The sequence below is a fragment of the Rhopalosiphum padi genome, chromosome 1 (assembly GCF_020882245.1).
Source record: "Rhopalosiphum padi isolate XX-2018 chromosome 1, ASM2088224v1, whole genome shotgun sequence".
Classification (NCBI taxonomy): Eukaryota; Metazoa; Arthropoda; class Insecta; order Hemiptera; family Aphididae; genus Rhopalosiphum; species Rhopalosiphum padi.
Genome location: NC_083597.1, coordinates 40,732,747 through 40,759,122, shown reverse-complemented (window position 1 = coordinate 40,759,122; position 26,376 = coordinate 40,732,747). Strand labels below are relative to the sequence as shown.

The following is a 26,376-nucleotide window of genomic DNA, read 5'->3' as shown; positions in this document are numbered from 1 at the left end:
AGGCCTCTGTCTGACGCAGTCTGTGCGTAACCATCGCGTCGACAGTGTTTCGAGAACGTGACCCGACGTCATTGGATTACGTGCCGCGCCGGTTTGTGTTCGACGCGCGCGCCTCGCATTGTCGCGCATTCGTTCGCCACTTCTTGGACCGCACAGCACGGAAACGCGCAACAGTCGTCGCAAAGGTCAGTACTATTGTTATCATTAGAAATGACCGGAAAAAACCTACGCTTCCGGGGCCGCCGGGGAACGTAGTAGTAACGGTCCGGGCGGACCGGTTTGGCCGAAAACGGAGGGAAAACGCGGCGTTACCGTTCGGTAGGTAACACGACAACGGCGTGAATAATAGGAAAATCCCGCGCGCGTCCGACCGGCCGAGTCGGAGCCGTTCGACTTTCACGCCGTTCCGTCGGCCGAACGATAAGTGCACGATCGGCGGCACCGATAACCCACCGACGTCGCCCAAATGCGACGCGATCGTTCTGCCCGCGTGCGTATTGTTATCATTGTTATTTACTGACGATAGAACGTCGTCGCTTCGGGAAAAACACGACGGCCTTTTTATTTCCGTACGCGCGCGCCCGCACACACCGCCGGTGGCTGCTGACCGATATCCGCGCAGACAGATTTCCGCGATTCCTCTTCTCCCGCGTGCGCGCAATAACGACGCGACAATAACACGGTCTGCGATAGTGTTATTGTTGTTGTTGTTGTTGTTGTTATCAATTATCATCATCATCACCGTCGTCGTCGGACACCACCGCGTTTACCAACCCCTTACGGCCGCTCGCAGCCGGCGCAATCTCGAGAAAACATCTCGCCGACGCGTTTCACGTCGTCGTACGTTCAACAACAACAACGGGCGCCGGCGACCCTTATCAAATGGCATTTTTCATTCTACCGAGTATTGTGTGTGTGTCGGGTGCGCATATCGCCTCGGGGATACAATGGGTCTCTCCGGCCGGGGGGGGGGGGGGTGGCGGCGCGGGGCAGAGGTCGTACCTATCATTATTGTATTACACGATAACCGCGTGCAACGTGCGTCCGATACCGTACGTCGCGCACACCGCGTATACCGTGTAAAATATCAACAATGCGTTCGCGGTGGTATTTCTATTTTTTTTTTTGCGCTACCTGCCGACGGAATCCTACTACGCGGGTGTTGTAGTACGTTACCATACTACTGCACAGTTGTACTACCCTCCCGGTAAATCGAAAACACGTTTTTCGGTCGAATTCGGGACCGGCCACCGACCGCTAATATTGTAATACGGCGGGGTCGTGCGCGATCGTTGTCCGCGAGGGAAGACAAATCTTTGTTTCGGCCGGTGTCTGTACCTAAGCTCGGAACACCGGTTACGATTGTTACGGAATATCGGGAAAACGAAAAACGATTTTTTTTTTCAATCTGACGATACTCTAATACTACACACGTCCGTCGTCGTATATACTATTATAGATGGATATTAGTACTGTTCGCGTCCGGCGGTGGCTGCTGCTGCTGCTCGGGCGGGCGTCGAGGAGAATTATATTATACTCGTAATAAATATTTACACACGCCGCCGTCCGTTGTGTGTAGCCAATGACCTCTGGATGTGTGTGTGTGTGTGTGTGTGTGTCTTCTGTTTCCATTCCAAACATCAGTTCCCAATATAAAAACCTACACACCGGGAAAGCTAATTGTTATTAAGTCTATATTAGTATTAGTATATTATATTTATATTTTATGTATACCGAACATTATAATTAGACAGAACAGAATTAGATACTTCCGAAAACTTAAAAGTTCATCATAATAATGATAACGTTATTTACGTATTAAGTGCGTTTTACGTAATAGATTCAAATAGTGTACAATAATATTATATTTATATAAACCATCGAAGTCGTTATATTACGTTTGATATAGGTAATTATATTATGTATAAATATTGTAAATAACAGGAAAGACTAATTTGTTTATCGATAAGATTATGAAATACTGCCTCAATAATTCGAGAAAAACCAAAACTAAAAATTATTTGTCGTTTAATATGGAAATAAATTATTTTCAGTAAAATTGTACTAAATATAAAACCATTAAAAACAATTTTAATTTCATTCGTGTCAATATTTTGGATTTTAAACATTAGGATATGAAAACAAATCTTATACGTATATAATCGATTGTTTTAATACAATTTGTTACATTCCCTCTGGTTAGTTTAGTTGGCCTTATTCGTTGAAAGCTGCTTTTATTTTTTTTTATAAAGTGGCGAAGTTGTTGATGGGTTAGAAAACATAATAAATAACGGATTATTAAATACATGTATTTATAGCTTTATAGAAAACTACGAGTAGGCGCTATCCGGAAATATTCATTACTTATATATATATATAGCTACATTAGTTTTACAATAATGTATTTTTTTTGTGACCATTTCCTTTTGGTGTAATAAAAACTTTTAGGGTAGTTTCTGGTAGCAAATTTGATCTAGTGATTGAATTTGAAGAGGTCAAAAGTAAACAAAAAAAAAAAAAAAAAATACAAAAACGGGAATATTTACACAAAACCAATTTTTGACAAAATTCATTTAAACGTAATTAAAAATGACGTACCTAAAAACTTGAAACTCCACTTTTACTAAAGTTACATACATACATTATTTTCTGTTCTCGGTCGTATTTTCAAAATATTGAGACTACTTAATTTTAAGCTATTTATAAGCATATGTAATTTTAGAAAAACATATATTTTTAACACCTATTTATTTGTCAATACAATTTGTCATACTTGGTAAAAAAAAAACTTGAAAATCTAATACAAGGTTGTTCTTATAGCAATTTCAAAATAGTAATGATTATATAATCGCAATTTTTTTGTAAGCACCATTAATCGTTTTATTAAAATTAATCTCTAAGAATTTTAAATTAAATTTATCTCTCATTTTAAAACCATAAGTTACTTTTCTACCTGCCTATTTCGTGTATAGAATAGAATTTTATAAAATAAATTTGTATAGTTTTTAACTTGAACTAAAAAAAAAAAGAATAATAATTAATTCATAATTTGAAAGAATTACAACAGCACTCTGAGTAGCTACCTACATATTTGTTTAATCCGAGGTTTAATCCTTCTACATCCTAATTTTTTTTTATCGAATAAAGTAATACTTTCAAACCAAACCTTAAACATTTTAAACAATTTTATTTACCTATATTATTTATATTATTTATTTATGCTAATAATTTAAGTAAACAAAGGAAGATTTACATTTGTGTAAATAATTATATGGACAATAGACATATTATATATTTATATCATTAAAATACAATATTGTAAACAATATACCCAATTACTTAACATTATTCTAATAAAACAAAAATCTAAATTTTACAGCTTAACAGTATTTTAGCTCTTTAAACAGTTTAAACAATTAGGATGTCTACAATTTTTATCTTTGTATGTTTTTACAAATAATACTATTATTAGTATTTGAATTACTAGTGGTCTATCCTGTTCTTGTCTTTTTACTGGTAATATTTAAGTTTATGTTTCAGCTTTGAAGGTCTCCCAAAGTATAATATTATTATGTGCAATAGGATTGTAAGAACACTGAGAACCATATTCTGTTTTTAAATATTTTAAATGTTATAATATCATACGAGATATTATATATCCTATAATAATCGAAGGACGATCTGTAGGGTTAAAAAATAACATATTAGTTTAGGTCAAGGATGAGCTACTTTTACCACTTTCTGATATCAGTATATCCTATCTAAAAATTTCGTTTTTATGTTTTGATGTACATCCAATAAAACTTTAAACCGATTTTAATCATACAACAAATTACTCTGTCAGTATTTAAACATCATTGCTGAGTACCTAATAATATTAAAATCTTGATGTCTAAGACATTATTTTAAAAAATGAAATAAATATTTTCCCCGTGGTTTCATTCAGATAATAATTACTGAGTACTAAATTATTGACTATTATAACCTCGATTATAACTAAATAAAGACTAATAATAATTTTAAAACTGAAACTTCAAAGGGTTATTATACAATCAATGATACTTATAGTGTCATTTATAGTGTAAAAATATTTATATATGTTCAATAAATGTTAATCACGAGGTTAATCATGACTGTTGAAGTTACACGTCCTATCTAATTTATAACCGACACATACGTTTAATAGTAATGTACTCGTCATCTAAATAGTGATACACTGTGTCTTTTAAAATGTAAACAATCGCGCTAATATAATTTATCTCAAAACAAAAACTTCTAAGTTATTAATTTATAATCATCCAATCATTATAATAATTCATTTAGAACGGATTATGAAAAGTATTAATTATTAATATTAGTTACAATATTTATCATTGAATAATAAAAAAATTAGTTTATGACAGCAAATAACTATATGATTTATTGATATCTAGTTATTTTGCAAGTCGTATACTTACAAGTATACAATTTTTATGTAATTATCATGTCAACCGTAATCAAATGTTATTAATTTATTTTTATATACACGAAATAGCAATTTATAAATATATTAAAAACTTGATTCACTCTTATAACAGCGGATATTGTCAATTATCCCGTTTTCGAATTTCCCTACTATAGCAATGACCAACCAAGTATAAAGTTATGCAATTTTACATTTTACCCCTCTTAATCGTTGTATACAAATCGAATACCAATTATCTTATTTCGCGTTTTGCAATCGCAACGTATTATAAAATGTACTACAAAAAACAAGTAAAATGTTTATTTACAATACCAAACTTCTTAAACATAAAATATAGTTGTATTTCCTGCCAATAAATAAAATCTGAAGTTAAAACAATTACAGTGGTTATTTTAAGACATTTTAACCGCTGTCACTAGTCAAAATATTTTGAAGTTTTTTAAATTAGTGATAAGTGTGCAGATTATGTCTCGTCATACCATTGCATCTCAATTAGTGTGTTTGAGTAACAATAGGTAATTAAATTTCATGATTAATATAGTAGGTAAATTGTTTGTTTAGTTTTTGACATTGAGTACCTATATTATTTTTAAATTATGGTTCACTGATATAGATTGATATTTTTATATTTTGTAAACATTTTCAAAATAACTTCTGACAAAATGTCTTACAGAAACACTGTTTTTGGTGATAATTAATAATTAAATTAGCTGCTAAAAAATACATTGAAAAATTGCGTAGTTTAATTTTCACTCACTCTGTTTATTATTCCGTAGTTGCTCATTTGTTTCCCGTACGACAAATGTTTTTTTCCTGTCCGTCATGCAAGTCAACATTATTTCCTAATTTATAATGTATTGTTATTAATTAATATTTTATTTGACTATTGCCTGATAGGTTTACAGGCGCGCACACACACGGTGGTTAATTATCCATAAAGCCCCAAGGACGGTCACAATAATTGACTGTTTCCTCTCCGTGATACGTGTTTGGCACCAGTTTTTCATGTACCTATGTTTCTGTAGGTAGGGAACGTACTATGTACACTGAAGTTACCTGTTAAATTGTTGATAAGCTTACATTATTTTATTTATTTATTAATATTTTGTTTACAACCGTATATAAAAAATATCCAAACTTTGTTTTTTTGAATAACCTATTCAAATGACACTATTGTTTTTAGACATTTTAAGTAAAAAGTTAGTAACGGGGTAAATTTTTATTGTTTAACTTCAGTCCCGGAAGCAATTATGTTAAGTTCAATTATAACGAAGTTTTTAAACATACATAAAATATTTACTATATAAACCATATTCTCCGTTGTAGTTTGAATGTACACAAATCTATAACTCCATGAGTGTGCAAACTGTGATTGACACTTCCTACCGTTTCATGAAACGTGTTCGATTGACATTTATTAACAGTATGGAATTGATTTTTCATCGAAAGTTTAATGTCAAATAACTCATTCAAATGGTACAAATCGGTATTCAATAATAAATAAATGATGGTCACTGAATTGTTAGAATCGAGATCGTATACAAAATATAGTTGGAGAATGATGTATTTATTTTGTTTTTAATACGTGTCCGGTTTTTATTTTCGGTTGTAATAATATATCTGCTGTTTGTGTGCACAAAATGCAACGTCGCAAGGGGTACCCCCTTGTCTGTTAAACTGATGTCGACGGTGAATAGCAATTTATATTTTATCATTATTATTATTTGCCGTTGATCTGCGGGCGTCAGCAGCACAGGAAATACGGTCCAGTGATGCCAACCCCTGAACCGGTTCCAAACAGTTTCCCTACAAAACATTAATTAAACTCATTTATTTGCTTTTTGGTAGGCACATATTGTTATAGCTATAAATTATAGTGGTCCGAGAAACTTTGAATGTAAATTATCAAAATCGAATAGATTTATTTTTATTAACAAGTCGGTTACAACCATTGCACCTTCTATGTTAAAAATTTAAATAATTTTATATTTTTGATAAATCTGTGTTATAATAATTTTATTTCTATTTACTTATACAATTGTAAGTTTTAAATAATGTCGAAAATTGTCCATCATTTGATCTAAAATGTATATTTTACCAAGGATTACACACTACACTTAGTAATATTAATTCATAATGATTAATGAAAAACCATGAAATTAATATATTTTCAGCATATGCATGCCGAGCACTTTTTTGTTTTTATAGCGATAGCGGTTGTATAGTTTTAAAATATCATTTAAAGTATCTGTTTATCATACTTTTGTAAAACTGATTGATTTAAAGTGTGTCTTTTGTATTAACGCTCATTCAAACTTATAATCTCTACGTTTATCAGAAGAACTTTATGTGACCGTTTTTAAAAAAAAAGGGGTTTGTAGACACTAGACGTAATGAACAGAGATTATAAGATTATATGAAATGCGGATAATCGAAAACCCGTTTCAAAGTAAATGACGTGTTACAGAAACGATAATACAAATGCCTAAACATTTATTTCTGTCATTAAACTAAGATTTATACATTTATTTTCTTTCAATTCATTTACTTGTAGACTGAATAAAATGCAGATATGAATATTACATAATATAATATGATTATATTTGACTAATACTTTATAAATTATATAAACAATACCTTAAATACCTAGGTAAAATATGTAGTATATAAATTATTAGTAGGTACGTGTATTTTTAAAGTTTGATTTAATGTTTTATTGAGATTTTATTCATTATTCATGTAATATATTCTATATAGACTTATCATTTTAAAATATTTAGCCCTTAGTCAAATATAGTATTTGTATAGTTTTAAATTTTCGTCAATTAACACTGGGTAAATGCCTGATTATATAGATACCTATCTAAATTTTAAAGGATAATAAAATTAGCAGATGGTTAAGTAAAAATGCAAAAAAACTATTCTGTGTTCAAGTATATTATTAGTACGCTGTACCCCTCCTGACTTTCATATGTTAACAGCGGAATCTATGGTTTTTATTTTTCTAATGTTGTTCGTTAGGTTGATTCCTTCGAGTACATCATCCACATAATCAAGAGCTAATAATGTATATAATAAATGAACTATTCAAATTTCAAATGAAAAAATATAAAATATTGTTGGGTTGATTATATTTTGACTATACCGACCCATATACTAAGGTAGGTACTAAGGTATATGATTTATTACCAACCATAGTGCCCTTTTCATGACATTTTCTTGAAAACTTCAAATATAAAGATGACCCTAATGTACATGGCATTCAAGTTTGGGCGTCAAATGTCTGACGGTTACTTTTTCCATAATACGTATTACATTTGTAACCTTGATATAAAGTAACTGCTGTTTGTCAACTTTACATGGGACTTTGTACTGTAATTGTAATACATAATATTATGTAATGTATGATATATATAATATACAGCATAACGTTATTGAAATCATTAAATTAAATTATCATTTACTTAATAATTTATTTAAAATATTAATTAGTTAAATACAAATCTATCCAAAGGATTTTATTAAACTATTTCATTTAGTAAAAATTATTATTTTATGTACCTATAGGTAGTATGCATTATTTATTATTATTACTATTCACTCGAGTATACACTTATTCGAGATAATTGTTTCTAATATAAGTTTTTTGTTTAATAATTACATAATTTATTTGAAAAAATACAATAAAATAACAAGATGTGATCTAAATTTACAAGAGATTTAAATGCCACACGATTCTATTCATTGTTAATACTTTGAGTAGTTTGCGTTACTCGATATAATGTGAAACTTACTTAGTGATAATACATTGGTAATTTCATGGCTTATACGTTGTATAGCGTTATAACTTATAGTAATAAGATTAATAATAGTTTTTAAAGTCGTATCTCATTTATACTCGTTTAGACGTTGTTTAGACTTATTGCAATATTATAATTAATAACACTATTAGTGTAAACGTTTTATGGTTTATTTGATAATTTATGACACATATTATAATATACAGTAAAATAATGTATTAAACACATCACATGATGTAATTTTTTTTATAGTTTAGAAACAATATCACGTATTACTATATTAGATTTATCACTTTTTAAACGGAGAGTTTTTATAATGTAGCAATTTTCACTAATGGGTTAAGTTAGTTATGTATATATATTCACAAATCAAGTATTGTTATTGTGATTTAATACATTTTATATTGTATTTCAATGTTATCATGAATTACTATAATTTATAAATTATGAACATTTTGTTAGTCGAAATTATTGTCAAAACTACATATCTATAAAAATTATAGGTTTATAAACTAGTACCTAGCTAAGATTTGCAACTCATTGAAAACGAATTTAATCTGGTGAAAAAATAACTATAAGCTGGCTTTTTCGTTTTATTATAATGCCAAGGAATATATTTTTACTCGTATTTTTATACTTATATTTGGAGTTCACCTTTATTTCCTTCCGTTGTACTTTACCTCACGTTACCTTTCTATTTATTTCGGAAAACATCGTGTTACATTATAAGGCATCTTTTATTAAATTTATTAAAATACTAATAGACTCATAACGTTTAACAGTGTATAATATTATCTGTAACGTGTAAGTACCTATTTTATTTGTAAGAAATACATACTCGGCAATAATACTTTTTGATTTATTATATCTACGTAATTTATCATACATTATTAAATTCATTCATAAATTAATAATTTTTGTATGTGAACACGTAATATATTATACTGAGTACATTTATTTTTTTATTGCAGAACAGTTATTACTTATTATTAGTGTTACTTTTACATTCATATGAGTTATTTTTCTTGTACTTTAACTTAAAATTACATATTATATTCTATGATTTAAAATTCGCATCTGTTGCTTACTTTTTTTTCTCAAATTAAAGTGTAAATATTTAATAAATAAAAATATTTTAACGAGATAAATGTTTTGTTAGTGAAATTTGCTAATGGCTTGTAGATAACAATAAACAAAATTATATGCGCCATTAGCTATAATTTCAATGGGCTGTGGATCGTTAGGTTGATGGCTCGGTACAAGTATTACGTATCATCAGTCGCACTGGTATATGCAAGAATAGTTGCATTGTACACTGTCATTTTCACTAACACCCCAATTAACTTAGCGTTTTGTATAAAAAATACAAATAAAGTACCTACCTATTCAATACTCTCGGTTATGTTGCCAAAATATACGTTTATATCATTTGAAGCATTAATTTATATCCCCGCGAACATTTTGTACGAGGTTTTGTATTAATATTGAAAATTGTTTAACCATTGTGCCTAACATTATTTCAAACTATCTATCTATAATGTGTGTTGTTTTATTAAGAACTTAAGTGAACAACGGTTTTAACAATGTAGTATTTGTATAGTAACTCACTTTAGGTACCTATCTACTTATCTTTGAAAACAAGCTTTAATAGTTACCTAAATAATATTTGCGTATTACCAAACAGCTTAGTTTGTTGTTATCTCGTATAAATAATGTAATTTATATTATACGTATACCATTAAATTTAATATATTTTAGTAAGAGCGTTGTGTTGTGCAAAGGTAAATCCTTAAAAATATGAACGTGTTCACATTTTAATTTTAACAATACTAAAGTCACAGTTGCATACATTACATTTTTGTGTTAAATTTATTTAGAAATTATACCTATGTATGACAGAAACACTGTTAAATATTTTACTTATCTAACATTGTCATTATGTATATTGTATAATATCTGTTACGGTGGGTTGTTTGATGTTTTTAATGAATACCTCGGTCGGCCATGTCCATCAGCAAAGTAGCTTATGTTTTATACTGTGTGTTGTATATATAAATGGATAGAGAAGAAAAAAGTACAGTGCACTTTTGTCGTTATATCGACTCACCGAAAAGACACAATCACGAAGATAATTAGTCCAACGTCGCGGAAAGAACAGCTCATCAAATTTAGTCTCTCACCCCCCCCCCCCATCCAAGTATTTGGGCATATTCCAAAAAATCATTTTCTTTCCTTCTCAGCGCGGTAAACTGTAAAACCACAGTTAAGATCCAGCAGAACAAAACGGAATCATGGATCAGAGAAATACGATTTGACGTTGATGTTACATCAATATCGGGTATAGTTGTTGTACGACATAATTTATGGTTTTGTTGCTGCCATTGAGAGTCTATATTCTGAATTGTTTGGCGAGAAGATTGCTCTCATTTCGAAAAGTTTTGATTTTACTCGTAGGAAGTAAAAATGTGTCTTGGCTAAACCAGATATACTACGTACGTGTGTTAAACAAATATCGAGTATTCCAAAAAAAGACGAACAAAACAAATAACATTATTCATTGGGTACACCTGCTGAGACTTGAAAACACACTGTTTTCCAAAAAGATTGATTAATTTTTCAAATTTCTACAATGCTTGTTGTAAATATGTACATATATAGTGGAGTAAAATACAATATGCATACCTCTACTCTTACACTGCAAAAGAAACTTATCGAATAATTAGTCCATCATTACAATTATGTAACACCCATTACCTATTTTTTTACGTATCTTGTATCTATTATAACTATATTCGAGAAACAACATAGTACTTTTATGATATATTATTTTTCTTATTTAATTTAGGTATATAGACTTCACATTAAATCTAGGTTTTGTCGTTTTAAATTACTGTCCAGTGCAAAAAGTAGCGAGTATAGCCAGCGGGTATACATTAAACATGAACAAATTTTGCCCTCTATTTTGAATCATTATTATTGATTTCCGAGAATATACTGAAAATCAAATTTTAATTTTACTTATTCCTGTATTAAAGCGTTCATCGCGATATTCTTTATTATTGTATCCTCTCTCAAGGGTAAAATATTTGTGAACATTTTAAAAACATTAAATATTAATAGTTTTATTCAAATCATTATTAATACATTATGTATTCCTTGTGTATCTATAATGAAATATTAATTTATGAGAAAACATTATTCATTATATTCTTTACAATATTGTGAACTATAATTGCATTCATTATTAATAATTGGCCTTCTCTTTTCAGAACAAGGTTTTTAAAATTCATATCGTCAAAACTAAATTACTTATATGTTGTCTATTTAAATTGTATAAGATTTAGCACCTTAATAGGCTATATGTTCAACAATACAGGACATTGTAGTGTTTTATTACAGTTATGTTTTGTTGGTCATTCACCACTTACGTATAATGCCAAATTGTTGTAATATTACCATGCCATCAATGATCTATATTTTATCTACACACAATTATAGGCATCACTAATTACAATTTAGGTTGTTTGAATACCCTGGTTAGAAATATATAGTATAACATAAATTATTATTATCACAATGACCTTTACTCACAGCGAAAAAAAAACAAATATCAACGATAAAATATATTGAGTTTTCTTATATGATTTTATCGGGTTTTCTCGGAAATGTAAATAACTTGAAACAACATGATTATAATTAGTTTATACTTTTTAATTTTGTATAAAATATAAAATTCGATTAGTATTTTGAAAGTAGTATGAAAAATGTAAATAAAATAATAATTAATGGGTGTCGGTTTTCGTGACTAGACATATTACGCCATTGCCAGACTGTAGTCGTTGTCGGAAAATTATGTCCAGAGATGAAACTATAATATTGTTGTCTGACTACCGCGTCCGCCTCGTTGTAGTGACTTTTTAATTAGGCGCAACGTGGGACGGCCACTATGGACAAAAAGACGTTTTGCGGTTTTTTAATCTGTGTCTACGCACAGTAGGCTTCTAAACTAAGAACTGTACCAAAACCAATTATTACACTATCTTCCTTGAAAAGAATATTTTTTTGAATCTCTGGTGATTTAACGCGTGGAAATATATTATGTTTTATCGCCGTGGAAAAATAACACTGTTGGATCGCCGTAAACTATAAATGATAAAAAAAAATTAAAACAAATTACATAAAAAGATAATACTATATAACTATTAACTATATGTAATATTTAAATATAGGTCCACGGTATAGTGTTGTTAATAATAACATACTTGCAACAGCTACTTTTTACGATAATGATAACCGATAGATGAGGTATAGGTACAATATTTTTGGTTAAATTTCGGGTGCATGTTTCCTCGGAGTTTGTTATTGTAACATGGAACGTCGTATTCGTGAGGCCGCAATCGTCAAAAGCAAGTCTGTCTCAAGGAGAACTGGCTAATAAACCAGTTAAACTTTTTTATGCGTCCATATATTCTATACAATCCGCCGCGAATATTATATAATAACAACAATTTGTGGTAAATGGTAATTAGTTAGCACCGTCCTTTTGTTTTGCCGACTATAGTTTATCTCGCGAAAACGGCGTACTTTGTATATAATAACAATTATTATATTAATGTATACATCGTGTCCCAAGAAAATTCAGGATACTGGAAATCATAACGTAAACACCATTCTTTCCTAATCGTTTGGACAATAGTAAATTCTCGCGGGACAACATCCTGTACATCCCTATAGTAGTTCCCTACGTATAAACGTGAACACTGTATATTATGAGAAAAAAAATCTCACGCCGTGAGAAGATAACGATATTACAATTTAGTTCACAAACGCCTGTACGAGCGTGAGTCGGTTAGGCTGCTCGGGGCAGAACGTCGGTTTTTCCACTCTCTCACTGCATGTCTCTCTCACACTCACAATCACGCCTAAATCTCTGGATTTTTTTTTATTTTCTCTATAATATATGTGTATATATAATATTATAATAGTTGTGGTTTTACACGCAGCTGTAGTATATGTCACGGATAGAACAAGCGCGTAGATGTTGGTACTTTACTGGTTACTTAAGCCTTTGACTAACAGTAGGATCACATTATCGCGACGGTATTATATTATTATTTATTACATTTACTGACGTTACGAGTTTCCTTAAAAAATCGGTAGGTCAGGTAGCCGACCTTGAAATGACGAAAAAATGAAAAAAAGCAAAAACGAATCTCTGCAGGGACTATACGACGACTGTCACTAGTTTTTGTCGACGATGCTTCTTCCCCCTGCCTGCGACCCATCGTCTACCAAACGACCTTTTGAATCCGTCTCTCTTTTTCTCCCAAAAACTTTCATACCGTCACGCGTCGAGGCCATTTTACTTACTCGCCAAGGGGTCGAAATAAATTCGATAACGACCACCGCAAGATACACACAAACCAGCAGTGAATTATTATGCAATATATATATCTAGTTGTATTGTAGCCATGTTGCGCCATCAAGTCACCGCCGGGCATCTATAGATTATAATAATTTTCGGCCAGTTTCACACACAGATTATAATAATAATATTTCGTAAACATTATTATAATAATATCAACCAGTAGCATTATTGAAATATTTTACCGTCAGTTGCAGCCAGGACTCAATACTGCATATATATATATGTACATAATGTTAAAGGTAGTGGTCATAATATTATGTCAAGCTTATATTTCCGGTGAGTCCTCGGTATATATTATATTGGCATTTGCTCACATTTAAATTGTTATTTAAATCGTTAAATCACTTAGATACACTGTGTATATTATTGTGTATAATATAATATCATCGTAATATCGATGTTAAATATATTTTTAATAATAATATTGTACGTGTAAATAATTTTGTCGATGACTGTTTACACATCAGCTCTCTCGGCTTTCGTCGCAATCTTATCATATTCAGCCGATGACCTCCATCACGCTACATATACGCTACACATAAACAACATACAGTATTATTATTTATACACGATACATTATTGTACACGGTGTTACACTCATGCTCGTCATTCACGCGGTGGGCAGTGGAGATTAGTCATGAGGCGTTGTAACTAATATTCATACCGAGTACACAATATGCGTATAGATACAACGTAATATATGTCGCCGATACGTGCTCACCCGCATTTGTGAGTGTGTTACACATGGCATCGCGTTCTGTATTGAAATGCCACCGTGTCCGCGGTATAGTAAATTAACTACGGTCAGCTGTGGCGGTGATGTGATTTGTGCTCCGCATAGTCCGATCGTACGTCGACGTCGAATCACAGGACATGTATTCAGTTCGACGCGCACTTGTGTGTGTGTGTGTGTGTCTGCGTGACAGTATACGTTTACATTGTGTGTGTACAGTTAGAGCGGAATCGTTTTAAGATTCGTGTTTTTTTTTATTATTATTCCACCCTTTTAAGGAGACGCACGCCGAGAGAGTTCCAGCGGGTTTTTACACATACGTAATAATGTATACAGATCTGTTGCTGTTTATATATAAAATATTATATTATATTGTGCAGCTACGACCAATAATATTATATTAACGCGAATCTGTTGTTGACTTTACTAATAAAACGGGCGTGTATTATCTAAACAACCGATTATAAATACTGAATAATTGTGCGTATATTATACGCCGTATAGGTACATAATATATATTTATGTAATACGCGCGGGTTGTATAATAGCAATCAGTTCTTATGAAATAACGAAAGAGTATATTTGATTTAATTTTGACGAAACAATATACTTATATGAGATATGACCCTGCTGTTTTACTCTAAAATCTATACGCAGTTGTTCAGTGTATAGGCCAAGAAAATATTAAACCATTAGTGTTGAATAATAATTTTGTAATACATCGACAGCAGCTTATAATATATATTGCTATTGGTTTGACCGCAGCAGTAGACACTAGACACAATGGGCATAATAATATAATAGTATACCTGTATATATATATTTATATTAGTATATTCTAATCGTATTGTAGTCATCAGTACGAAAACCTAATGTTACACACATAGGTATTATAATATATATATATATGTGTGTGTGTGTGTGTGTGTATTTATGTATTTGTATCTATACGCTATAACTTAGTTGTAAAGAATAAAAATCCTGTTTATTTTAATTAAAAGCATGTATTAAACATACCACGTCCCTGCGGTGCAGTGTACCCGTGTATACATTGTAATTTTAATAAAACTTTGTCTACATATCGCTTGTGTAATTCGGTCACTTCCATCGGCTATAATATTATAGAGTGTATATCGTTGATGCGAACGACGGCGTATGCGTTTTTTTTCATTACATGTGACGCACAGCTGTTTACTGCAGCAGGGGATATAAATTATAATAATTTTTATTACGACCAAAAAAAAAAATAAATAAATAAATAACCATTTCAATAGTTTTTCTTCTTTATGCTTTGCATTTGTCACGTATATTTCATGTCTACGATAAAAAAAATTAAAATTAACTTTATCAATATGATATATTTAGTACCTACTGTATTATCAACCTAGTAAAAAAGATCTATATTAAAAAAAAAGTAAAAAGATCGAATTTCAAATAGGATATTATACTTTCATTGATTCACTAATAATTTCCATTCTCTGCGGTGGTAGTGTATATTATAATATGAAGGTCTTGGTTTTTAATTAATGTCGAAAAAAGTCGTTACGGCCGTGCAATTTTGGCAATTGTTTTAAAAATTCACGACCAAAATTTAAATTATTGGTAATATTAAAAAACAGTGTGGTCTTTTGCAATAAACCTCCTCCGCGTACTCTCTACAGTCTTATAATATATGTATTGGAGGTATCCGTGATTTTTTTCATGTATCGCAACACCATTGGTCATGGCATTATATAAACTAAAAGAAAAAAGATGACATATATAGATCGTTTTAATTTAAATTACGGCGTTTATTTTCTTTTTCCGAACTTTTATTGAAAGTATAGTAACTTGCGTCGGATTTTGTTTATAGTGATCGCTATCGAAAAACTACCGACATTAAAAAAAAAAAAAACAACTTAACATACACCCGTGAAATGGCTTGTGCTGCTCCAGACACGTACTAACAGTTTTATTGATAATACACACTATAATAATATGTCAAAAGAAATGATTCGGCGTAATATACGGTCCCAGATGAATTTCAGTCATGCAATGTGTATGTGTGTATACGATGTAGTAGTTTATCCGATTCCATTGTAGTAATTTTTTTACATATACATTAAGCTCCCATGAGAGTCATTGGTCAAACTTTTGAATGCCAAAGCAAGAAAAGTCATGAACTTAATGAAATATTTTTAGCATTTCATTTGCAGCCAGCCAACAAACAAATAATAATAATTTTAAAAAAAACAATCGTATGATAATATTATAATGTACCTACCTACCTACCTATTTATATATACTTATTTTATCGTTGGGATTTTATGCTCACAGAAAATTAAACAAAACTAATTCGTTGGTATATTATGGAAATATAAAAAGTAATTTAGTTTCATATTTTAATCCACCATAGTTTAATATAATATTTATAGTGTAGAGCTGCAATGTATTATGATGATGTTTATCGGTAAACAGTGGTTTATTTAATTTAAATTTTTCAATTCTGTCTAAAATAAATTTTGTTATCGGCGATGAAAAATGTTGTGAAAGCCACTGGAAGATACGTGTACTGTGCACTGAAATAATAATAATGATTATGCGTTGCCCACCAGCCAAACTGTCGTCTACTGTCTACCCTATTAAAAACCATAAACCATTCATCGATGACGTCCCATACATAAAACGGTTATGTAGCCCACGGAGCACATCATATACATTGCTCACACATTTTAAATCTAAATGAAAAACCGTAGGCGGATCTGGTTCGTGGATAATAGGTCATTACCCCCATATATACTAATACTTATATATGTATATGTTAGCGTCGTAGCGTTATAATTGAGCGCCGCAATTTAAAAGCGTTGGAAGTGTTCCGATGTTTAAAAAACGGAAAATATATGTTATAACAATAAATAATGTTATACTTATAATAATATAGTATTATTGTGCTGTACGACGACATACGAGAGACAAATTCGTGCAATTTGCGCTTAAAATTCTAATGGATCGCAACGATCACGTGGTCTTAGAGCACAAGAAAAATTCAAAGTGTACCTTCATTCTCGTCGTGGGTCTTAGTGAGGAATCTGGTGTTTAGTCGGTGGGAGGACAGATTACAATTTTTTAATACATATTTTAATACAGTGCTTCCCTTCGACGTCACGCATTGATTAACATCTTAATTTTTTTTTTAATTAATAAGTTTATAAATATATACATATAATAACAAAATTATATAAATATTTGAGGGAAAATGGAATTATTTTGAATTATATAAAAATAATAGATATGACTTATTGTATTACAAATCTTTTGAAACTAACTATTATTACAATATCATCACTTACAATTGTCTCACATGAATTAATTTATAAATTCACAGTATAAAAAATATGTATTTACTATTTACATTAACATCCGAACCTTTAAAAATAATTACATAAATATTTATTTATTTTATTTAATGCTAATTAGATATTTTTTCATGATATGTATAATCATGCGAATACGTAAAAATACACCAAAGACATGCAGTTTCTATGATGGGGCCGATGAGGAGGGGAGTGCTATACACCTATTGCTCCCTTAAATACGCCACTGGTTGAGGAGAAGTGATATGTATAGCAGTTGTAAACGCATAATGTATGTTATTGATTTTTGAAAGTTTACTTTTTCCGGTCTAGTTATTCCGTTTATACGTATAGTTGCGACACGTAACTGCAATAAGGCCGCGGCGTTTAACTATTGTACACGGCCGACGCATATCGGTACGCATTATGTGCGTTTTCTTTTCTACCTTATAAACTCACCATCTCGGCTGTTTTGCTTGCCAATTTTATCGTCCCGTTCGTTCTCGTCCTACACAATAACATAATAATAATATAGTATAAGTGCGTTATTGCGATATTATAATGATAGGTAAGTACTCAATCGTCAAAACGGGTCGAGTTGGACGAACTGCTACGCGTGTTGGCGAGAAAACTTTTATACTCTATTTTATACGGGACAAAAAAAATATACGATGTGCGATGGAGTGCGTTTGTGGTGTATGTGTGTACACTGTGTACAGTATTCACCTATATATATATATAGTATCGCCTACCTACTCCTTACGGTTTGTTTACGGTTCATTAGCGTTATTGGCGAACGCGATAAATGCGCGTCTACCGATCGGTAGGTGGCGCTCGCGGGGGATACCGAGTGTTTACGGCGACTGACAATCACATGACAAATTGCAAAATAATGTCTGTTCGGTAATGATGATGATGATCAATGTATGTATGTGTGGTCACTTCTAATGTGTGTATATACGGGGTGTTTTTATGACATATAGTATCTAGTATATAGACACCCAAGTTCTTCCAAATCTGATGTCCTGCTGTACGGTTTTATAATATATTATTGTCTTTGTAATTTGAGCTACACAACTCCAGATTTTTGCGGCTCAAGTCCTCAATAGATTTAAACTTTTCTTCATACAGAGGATGTAAACTGTATCATTTATACATATCACATATGTATTACTGTATAGTAAAGTTGTACTCGTATATAAAATATACTGCTATACTTATATATCTGTGAGTCTTACCTATATACTCTTATAAACTTGAAAGTATAATGTTTACCTATGTTTTGGGGCTAGAATTTGTATGTTCCGTTATGTTTTTATTACAGCGTTATTTTACAAATGTGGTTTGTAAATTTGTAATATCCACAAATTTAACTTATATTGATACAAATAATATGTTTTACATTTTTTCATATTATTACATATTTTAACTAGGTATACTAACACAAAAAAATCTATGTTTCAAAGTATTTTAAAATGAGAGTTTATGTAAATAATGGAAAATTCTATTTTGAATAATTAAAATTCGTTAAAAATGATATGGATTTATTTGATTTATTTATTTATTTAAAAAGTAACATTCGTGATTTTATATGTTTAAATAAAAAAATGATCTACTTTCACGTAGATTAAGATATATTTTAATGTCTATGTATATTTAATATATTTTTATTATATTCTGTATTATTTTATAAATGTCAATCGTATACATAACTATATATTTTCATATAATAAATATTGCATTTTTAATATAAAATAGTAATTCGACTTTTAAGATATTTATATAATTACATAGATATAGGATTGAAAAGTTATCTTAAGTTTTTAAGAAACACGAATACATATATTTATTTATAAATGATTAAATTATTGTGACCCTTAAATATTGCAGTATTATAATTTCCCATAATTGTGTCTCAAATATATTTATTATAGAATCAAATGTTATAGTCGATAACACAGTGAGACACCCAGTATGGGAAAATACGAATACAAAAACAAAACTTGTGTATGATGCATATTATACTCGTATCTTTGCATATATGCATATATCTATAGGTATCTTTCGATAAAACATTAATAAATTTAATTTTAAAAAAAAATCCTACCGTGCCCTTTCCATTTTGGTTTAAACTTTTTATTTTATTTTTCTTGCATTTTTTCTGCTTATTCGTGCCTTTATATGTAGCAAGACTGAGCACATAGTACCGGAAATAAAACAATCATAATATTGTGACGACGCATGCGCGGTTGTCTGGACCATCACCTCCATCGCCGTGGTGTCGAGATTAGCATCGGACACGCGACTCAAGCCTGCTGTAAAAGCATATATCAATTCCGTTGTATTGGCAGAGATCGGTTATTCACGTGCCAAATTTATTTATATATACCGCGTGACACGTACCGCGTATATATTTAAGTAAATTTATGATAAATGTATATTATATACCTTATACCGTAAACGCGTTTCCTCGATACCCGTTTTTGGATACAGGAAAACAACATAATATATGTATACGCATGTAATATAATAATATAAACAACGTGGTTCTTTATTTTTATCGTCATCGTGGTGGCATGTTTGGGGGTGTGCAATCATAGTACACAATACGGCCAATGATGTTAAATTTTTATGCAGTGTACCTATATTAATATATTGTATGCGTTACAATAAATCACGCTGTTTATGTTATACGTATTTTACAGTAAGCGATCACTATACTATACTATAGCGATTTATCGGCTATTTAAACATCAATATTGTGACGCTATTATAACAGCGATGATGGGTATACGTCCTTTTCTCGCGACGAAAAAAACATCGAAATTAATTCTGCTCATATAGGTCCATGTCTCCCGTTATATCGTGACTATGTCACTAGAAATTGTAAATCACTGTACAGTACATTACGCCACCTAGTTTCTCCTACCAACATCGCTGCTGCCTTATATATGCGCAAAAGGAAACCGATATCTCGAGTTTTTATTGCCCATAGGTCGTATCGTGTGATTTATATAGAAGCCAGAAAAATAAATAAAATCTACGACAAAAGTGTGTTGTACCGTGCGTCGAAGCTTCGTTTTTATATTGTATTAAAAAAACATAATGTAGGTGTATACAGTATTATAGAACGAACACACAACGCGTTTGTACATTTTCCAATACGGTGTGGGGTATAATAACAATAATATAGTCCTAACTGATGTGATATGTATATTACACCGACGGAGGCCTCACATTTCACTGTCGTATAACATTTCTCCGCGTGACAGAATCACATTCGGAGCCAAAGTTTATTTTATTATTATTATTGTATTATACACTTTTGACGGACTAATGACCTACCTACAGACTACTTGTATACACGATTACTCTACGTTATTATTTTCAAAATATTATTTTAAATCGGCTATTATAATGAATCACCTAAATCGAGAAATTTGACAGATGGTGTAGGAACTCGTAGTTCTCTTTGTTTGAACCAAATACATTTTTGTTTCGAGGTTAGATTTTTTTATTTGCATCGGTTTTTTCCGAATAAATTCGTATAAACACTTATAGATGAATGCGTTCATATAACGTATACGTTATTATAGTTTATTACCGTCGAAACTTTTATATATTTTTTATTATTATTATTCGTTTTATTGGTTATCGATCTTTTTTTTCATAGGCATTCTTAAGCCATTTATATTTATATAAAACGCCGTCAACACTAAAATCGTAATGTTTTTTTTTTATTTGATTTAAAATCAGTTATATTATAAAAATAAAGAAATTATGGAATACGCATAATTATATATTATAATATTTCTCGCGAAGCAAAACTACTATTTAAAAACTCGTTTAATTTATTTAAATAGGTTTTACGTCGCATCCGATTTGACCTCGGTTAGGAGGTAGATGTATTTTTCAATCCTATTATAGTGTTTGTAAAACAATTGTCGAACTCTCTCTTTCCACAAACGATCAAAACAATCGGTCCGTTCGCGAATAAACGCGAGCGCGCCATAGAAAAAAAACACAACAACAACGATAATGGACGAATCGCTGCAGCCGCGTCTGTAGGCAACCTCTCGCCGGCGGCTTGCCCGTGGCATATTATAATAATAAAATTTATTCTAATTTATACAACCCGTTCGTTTTCCGAGGCGCGTTGAAATTGAAAACAAAACAACATTCAAATATAAATGAACAACTCGGGGGCGCATATCACATAGTCCAAGACACTGTGATTTCTCGTGACGATCTATATCCTTGTTAAAATACGCACAAAATATGCCGTCGGGTCTGCAGCAGCAGCAGTGTGACCTGTACCGCCGCTACCACCCTCCTCAGAGGGGTGTATGTGGAGATTTCCCGCCAAACTCGTCACGCCGTCATAACGGAACGCCGCACACAGTAGGTACACCCCTGCGACGTACGCGTACTTACATTCACGTATACCCTATTATACACGTTCATACATGTATATTATTGTAGTCTAGCTACCGCGTGCTATACGAACGTGAAATATCACGTTGTCGAGCAATGCCCAAGGGCACGAAGACGAGTTGCCGTGGCAACTCCCCTATTCAACAGGGTGGTGGCGGTGATATCGCCCCTCCTCGCGACCACGAACCTACACTTATACTCGTCAGCTGTTCGACATACACACACACATACACACATGGCTTGTAAATTACTGAACGCGTTTTCTATATTATAAAATGATATAAAGCAATAGTATACCACTGCGACGCGTGGCGGACGCGTGCCGAAAACGTCGTCCGAAATGGACGTTTGTTTCTCTCCCGCGCGTATTGAGGTTTAATAATATAAACCTATTTTGGTGATTTACGATCGAACGGCGTCTCTGGCTCCGTAATAATAACATTCATAATAATAATATAATAATATTACGTTTTTAGAATTTCCAATTTCGATCATGGACGGCGAGATCGCTGCTTCCGCCGTCGCCGCTGCAATCGATGAAATACCCACCAAGGTGCAGTTGAACTTGAACGTCGAAGAAGCCGCGGGTGGTTGTGGCAGCGACAGCGGAGTGGACGTGACACCAGCAGTGTCATGTGACTCGAGCTTGGCGTCGGGTTGTTACGACCCGTGTAAGAGCCCGCTGGGCCCGTTCAGCCCGACCGAAACCGGCGGTCCGTCCTCGTTGCCCTGTTACCCGACCTCGGCTGTCGGCTACAGCAGGCCGTCCACGCCGACTTGGCGCAGGTCCGCTGACCGGCAGCCGTGCAAGTTACCGAGTAGCATGTCGTCGTCGTTCCACTTCGAGACGGCCAGGAACAGCCCGCCCAGAGCTGAGCCGCCGAAGAAAACCGACCTAAACGCGGCAGCCAAACAGTCTAAGGTGTCGACGGTCAAGAAGTTAGTCAGCACGTACGACATGGTCAAATCGCTGGACAGGTACGCCACGTTGCCCAGGCGGAGGAGGAAGTCCAAGGAAAATCTCGCAGTTACCTCCACCTCGCCGGCCGGCACCGCAGTCGTCCCCACGCCGCCCAGAGAACCCAGTCTGAACCGGGCGGCCAGTCTGAGGAGAAAGCACATCGAACAGGGTGCTCTCGCCCACCTTAACGGTGGCGGTGTCGGAGGCAGCGGTAGCGGTAGTGGTATGACTGCCAGTACCCCATCACCGGTGAAACCAACTCTTCCGAAAGCGACCAGGCCACCGCCGGTTGTTGCCAGGACGAAGATATACCACGAGGTGTGCTCGCAGACTTGCCTGACTGGCGAAGATATCACCAAAGTGCTATCGGGTAGTATATTGCCTCCGATTGAAAACAGGGTTGAAACTAATGACGCTGAAGTACAGGTTAGTTCTCGTACATGTGTATCAATTTTTTATCGTTCTCTGTAAACATTTTCTAATCTATTTTACGTATTCATCGTATCTAGGTCGATTTAGTGGAAAAAAGGATCAATGCACTTGAGACTGAGCTAAAGGAAAAGACTGAACAATTAGACTGTAAAACAAAAAAAATCAATGAACAACAAGAGTGCCTTAAAAATTTACAAGAACGGCTGAATCATGATGATTTGGACACGTGTAGACAAATTGATGCTTATAGTCTACGACTATGCAATATTTTTCAAATAAATGGTAATATTTGTGTATTTTTTATGTCTTAAAAATTTAATGTTAAACGATTATGTAATTTTTTTTAGATTGTTTGGATCCTACACCCTCAAACATCTTAGAAATATTGGAAAATCAAGTGGCAACCACTTCCTCAGTGATCAATGAACAGCAAAAAGAACTCAACCACCTTAAGACTCTTTGTACTTCTTTACATAAAGTAAGTTACAAAATATATTAAAAAATGTATCATATTTATTAACATTTTGGTATTAATTTCTATTATAGGATTTGGAAAAGAGCTATGCGGCTCAAAAATCACTTTTGCAAGCCAATCAAGCCTCTGAAATGGAATCCTCAGAAATTCAAGACTTTTTGCAAGCTGAGAAGACTATGCTATCAGACACAATTAAAGAACTAGAAAAAGAAGTATGTTGTCTATAATTTTATAATTTATTGCTTTCAACAACTAACAAGTATTAATCGATTATATTATGCATATAATTAATGAAAACATGTAAATTGTAAATGTAAAATGGTGTGACCATAATCTGTGCAATATAATAATTTTAAAGTTTTTAATCTTATGAATGGTTTTCATTACAGGTCAAGGATTATAAAGAACAGTTGGCCGTAAAAGGAAAAGAAGCTTCTAAAACTATGGAGCAATGTACACATTTAGTACGGATATCTGAACAACGAAGACAAGAGAATTTGTCACTACAAGCAAAAATGCGGGTTATGGAAAATAAAAGTCGTGAATTGTTACAACAACAAGAAACGACTGTGTCAAGTGCTGTTGTAGGTCTATGTGGATTAGGCAGTCGTCTTGATGCACTTTTGGATAAACTTGTCAAATCCTATTCCATTTCAGAAGTTGATATCGAAGTATGTACTTTTTATAATTATTGATAGTTAACTAATTTATTGTCATTTAAATATTTATTTTCTACCTAAACATTTTTATTTCTAGGATGAAGTATACTTTAATGAAGCATACACAAATGGAGACAGCAGCAGTGATTCTGAACAACTTAATGGTTCATCAAATAAGTCGGACTCAAAAAGCCTTATGTCTGCTATTGTTTCTGCCATTAAATCAGCACCAACTAACTGGCATAAAGGGAAATTTGATAAAAACCTTGCAGGTAAATATTATTTATAATAATTTATACATTTTTTTATTTTCTTATATCTAAATCTGTACCTAATTAATAATTATTGTTTAGCTAGCACAAATTCACAAGAATCTCCTATTAATCCTCCTATGAAACGTCTACAAACATCAGAATCTATGAAAGAACTACAGAAAACATATTCTCCCGTTAATAAACGAAACGGATCAACTGGTGATCTATTATCACAAACTGATTCCTTAGACGGTATGCATTTTATAAAATTAACTAAATTAAATTATTGTATTAATTTTATTAAGAGGTCAATAATATGATAATTTATGTTTTTTTTCTTTGATTTTAGATTGTAGTGATTTACAATCGGCCGAAAGTGAATCCTTGAATAATCTGTCAGAGGCCATAGTTGCCAGACAACAATTGGAGTTGAGCATGAACAATACTAGCACTGGAAACTTTGACTTTGAATTTTTGGAGGACTTCCGAGCACCAGATGCTGATCTCTTAGACCAAGTGATTGACTTAGACAATACAGTCACCAAGTTGTTAAAAGTCATCACTCTTGTTCAGACAAACAGCAAAGAACAATCTCCACATTCAGAAAGGTTAATATATTGAATTGTACATTTTAGACAAATTTAGAATAATTTTTAATATCCTTTTTTTTAGACATGAAATCAAATACACAAATGGTGTCAATGGTAAAAACAGGCAGTATTCCTCACAGTCCCCATTGATACATGATAGTGATGAATCGAATTGTAAACGGCCACCAATAGTGCCTATGCAGGAACTAAACTCAAGCTCACCAAAAGCTTTAAATGGAATAATGTGATGACTAATTTTAATTTTTGCACTATATATGTGTGTTTTATTTTTATTTCTATGTATAAATATTACATTAATATTATTTTAACCATATCTATTATTATATAATAGAATATTTTATTTGTTTAAATATGTGTTGGATAAATTATTACCGTAACCTCCTAACATCATATGCATTATTCCTAGTTGTACTTAAAAGTCAAAGTCACCTCCGTTGCAGTTTTAGCGACCGTATAGCATGTTGAATTGATTCCAAAATATTTTATTGCTAAATGTATAATAAAACAATAGCGTGGCAATGTACGATGATGTGTTATTTTGCCAATTCAAGGACAGTAAACTGTACATTCACCCACTTGTAGATAATATGCCGCGTTTGTGTAAGCGCACGACATTAAAACAAATAATACTATTTATTCCGCGAGATTGAAAACTGATGAAATCTGTCGTTTCTGAGGGCTGAGGCGGAGATAAAAAAACAAAATAAACAAATACTTTCCGAAAACAAAATCAAAGAAATTAAAAAATGTCGCGAACGTTTGGCAAAAGTGGGATTATGGCGTGTTTTGCGT

General features: G+C 32.3%; 1 protein-coding gene across 1 annotated transcript; it reads left to right on the top strand.

The window, feature by feature from the left end:
* On the top strand, positions 1-25,934 carry LOC132931753 (girdin). The gene is made up of 10 exons (XM_060997730.1): positions 1-185; positions 22,669-23,579; positions 23,663-23,867; positions 23,933-24,063; positions 24,132-24,272; positions 24,450-24,731; positions 24,817-24,991; positions 25,073-25,225; positions 25,323-25,581; positions 25,646-25,934. Exons 2-10 carry the CDS (start codon positions 22,686-22,688, stop codon positions 25,809-25,811), a joined length of 2,406 nt encoding a protein of 801 aa, XP_060853713.1. The 5' UTR covers positions 1-185; positions 22,669-22,685; the 3' UTR covers positions 25,812-25,934.
* Positions 25,935-26,376: the final 442 nt, after the last annotated feature.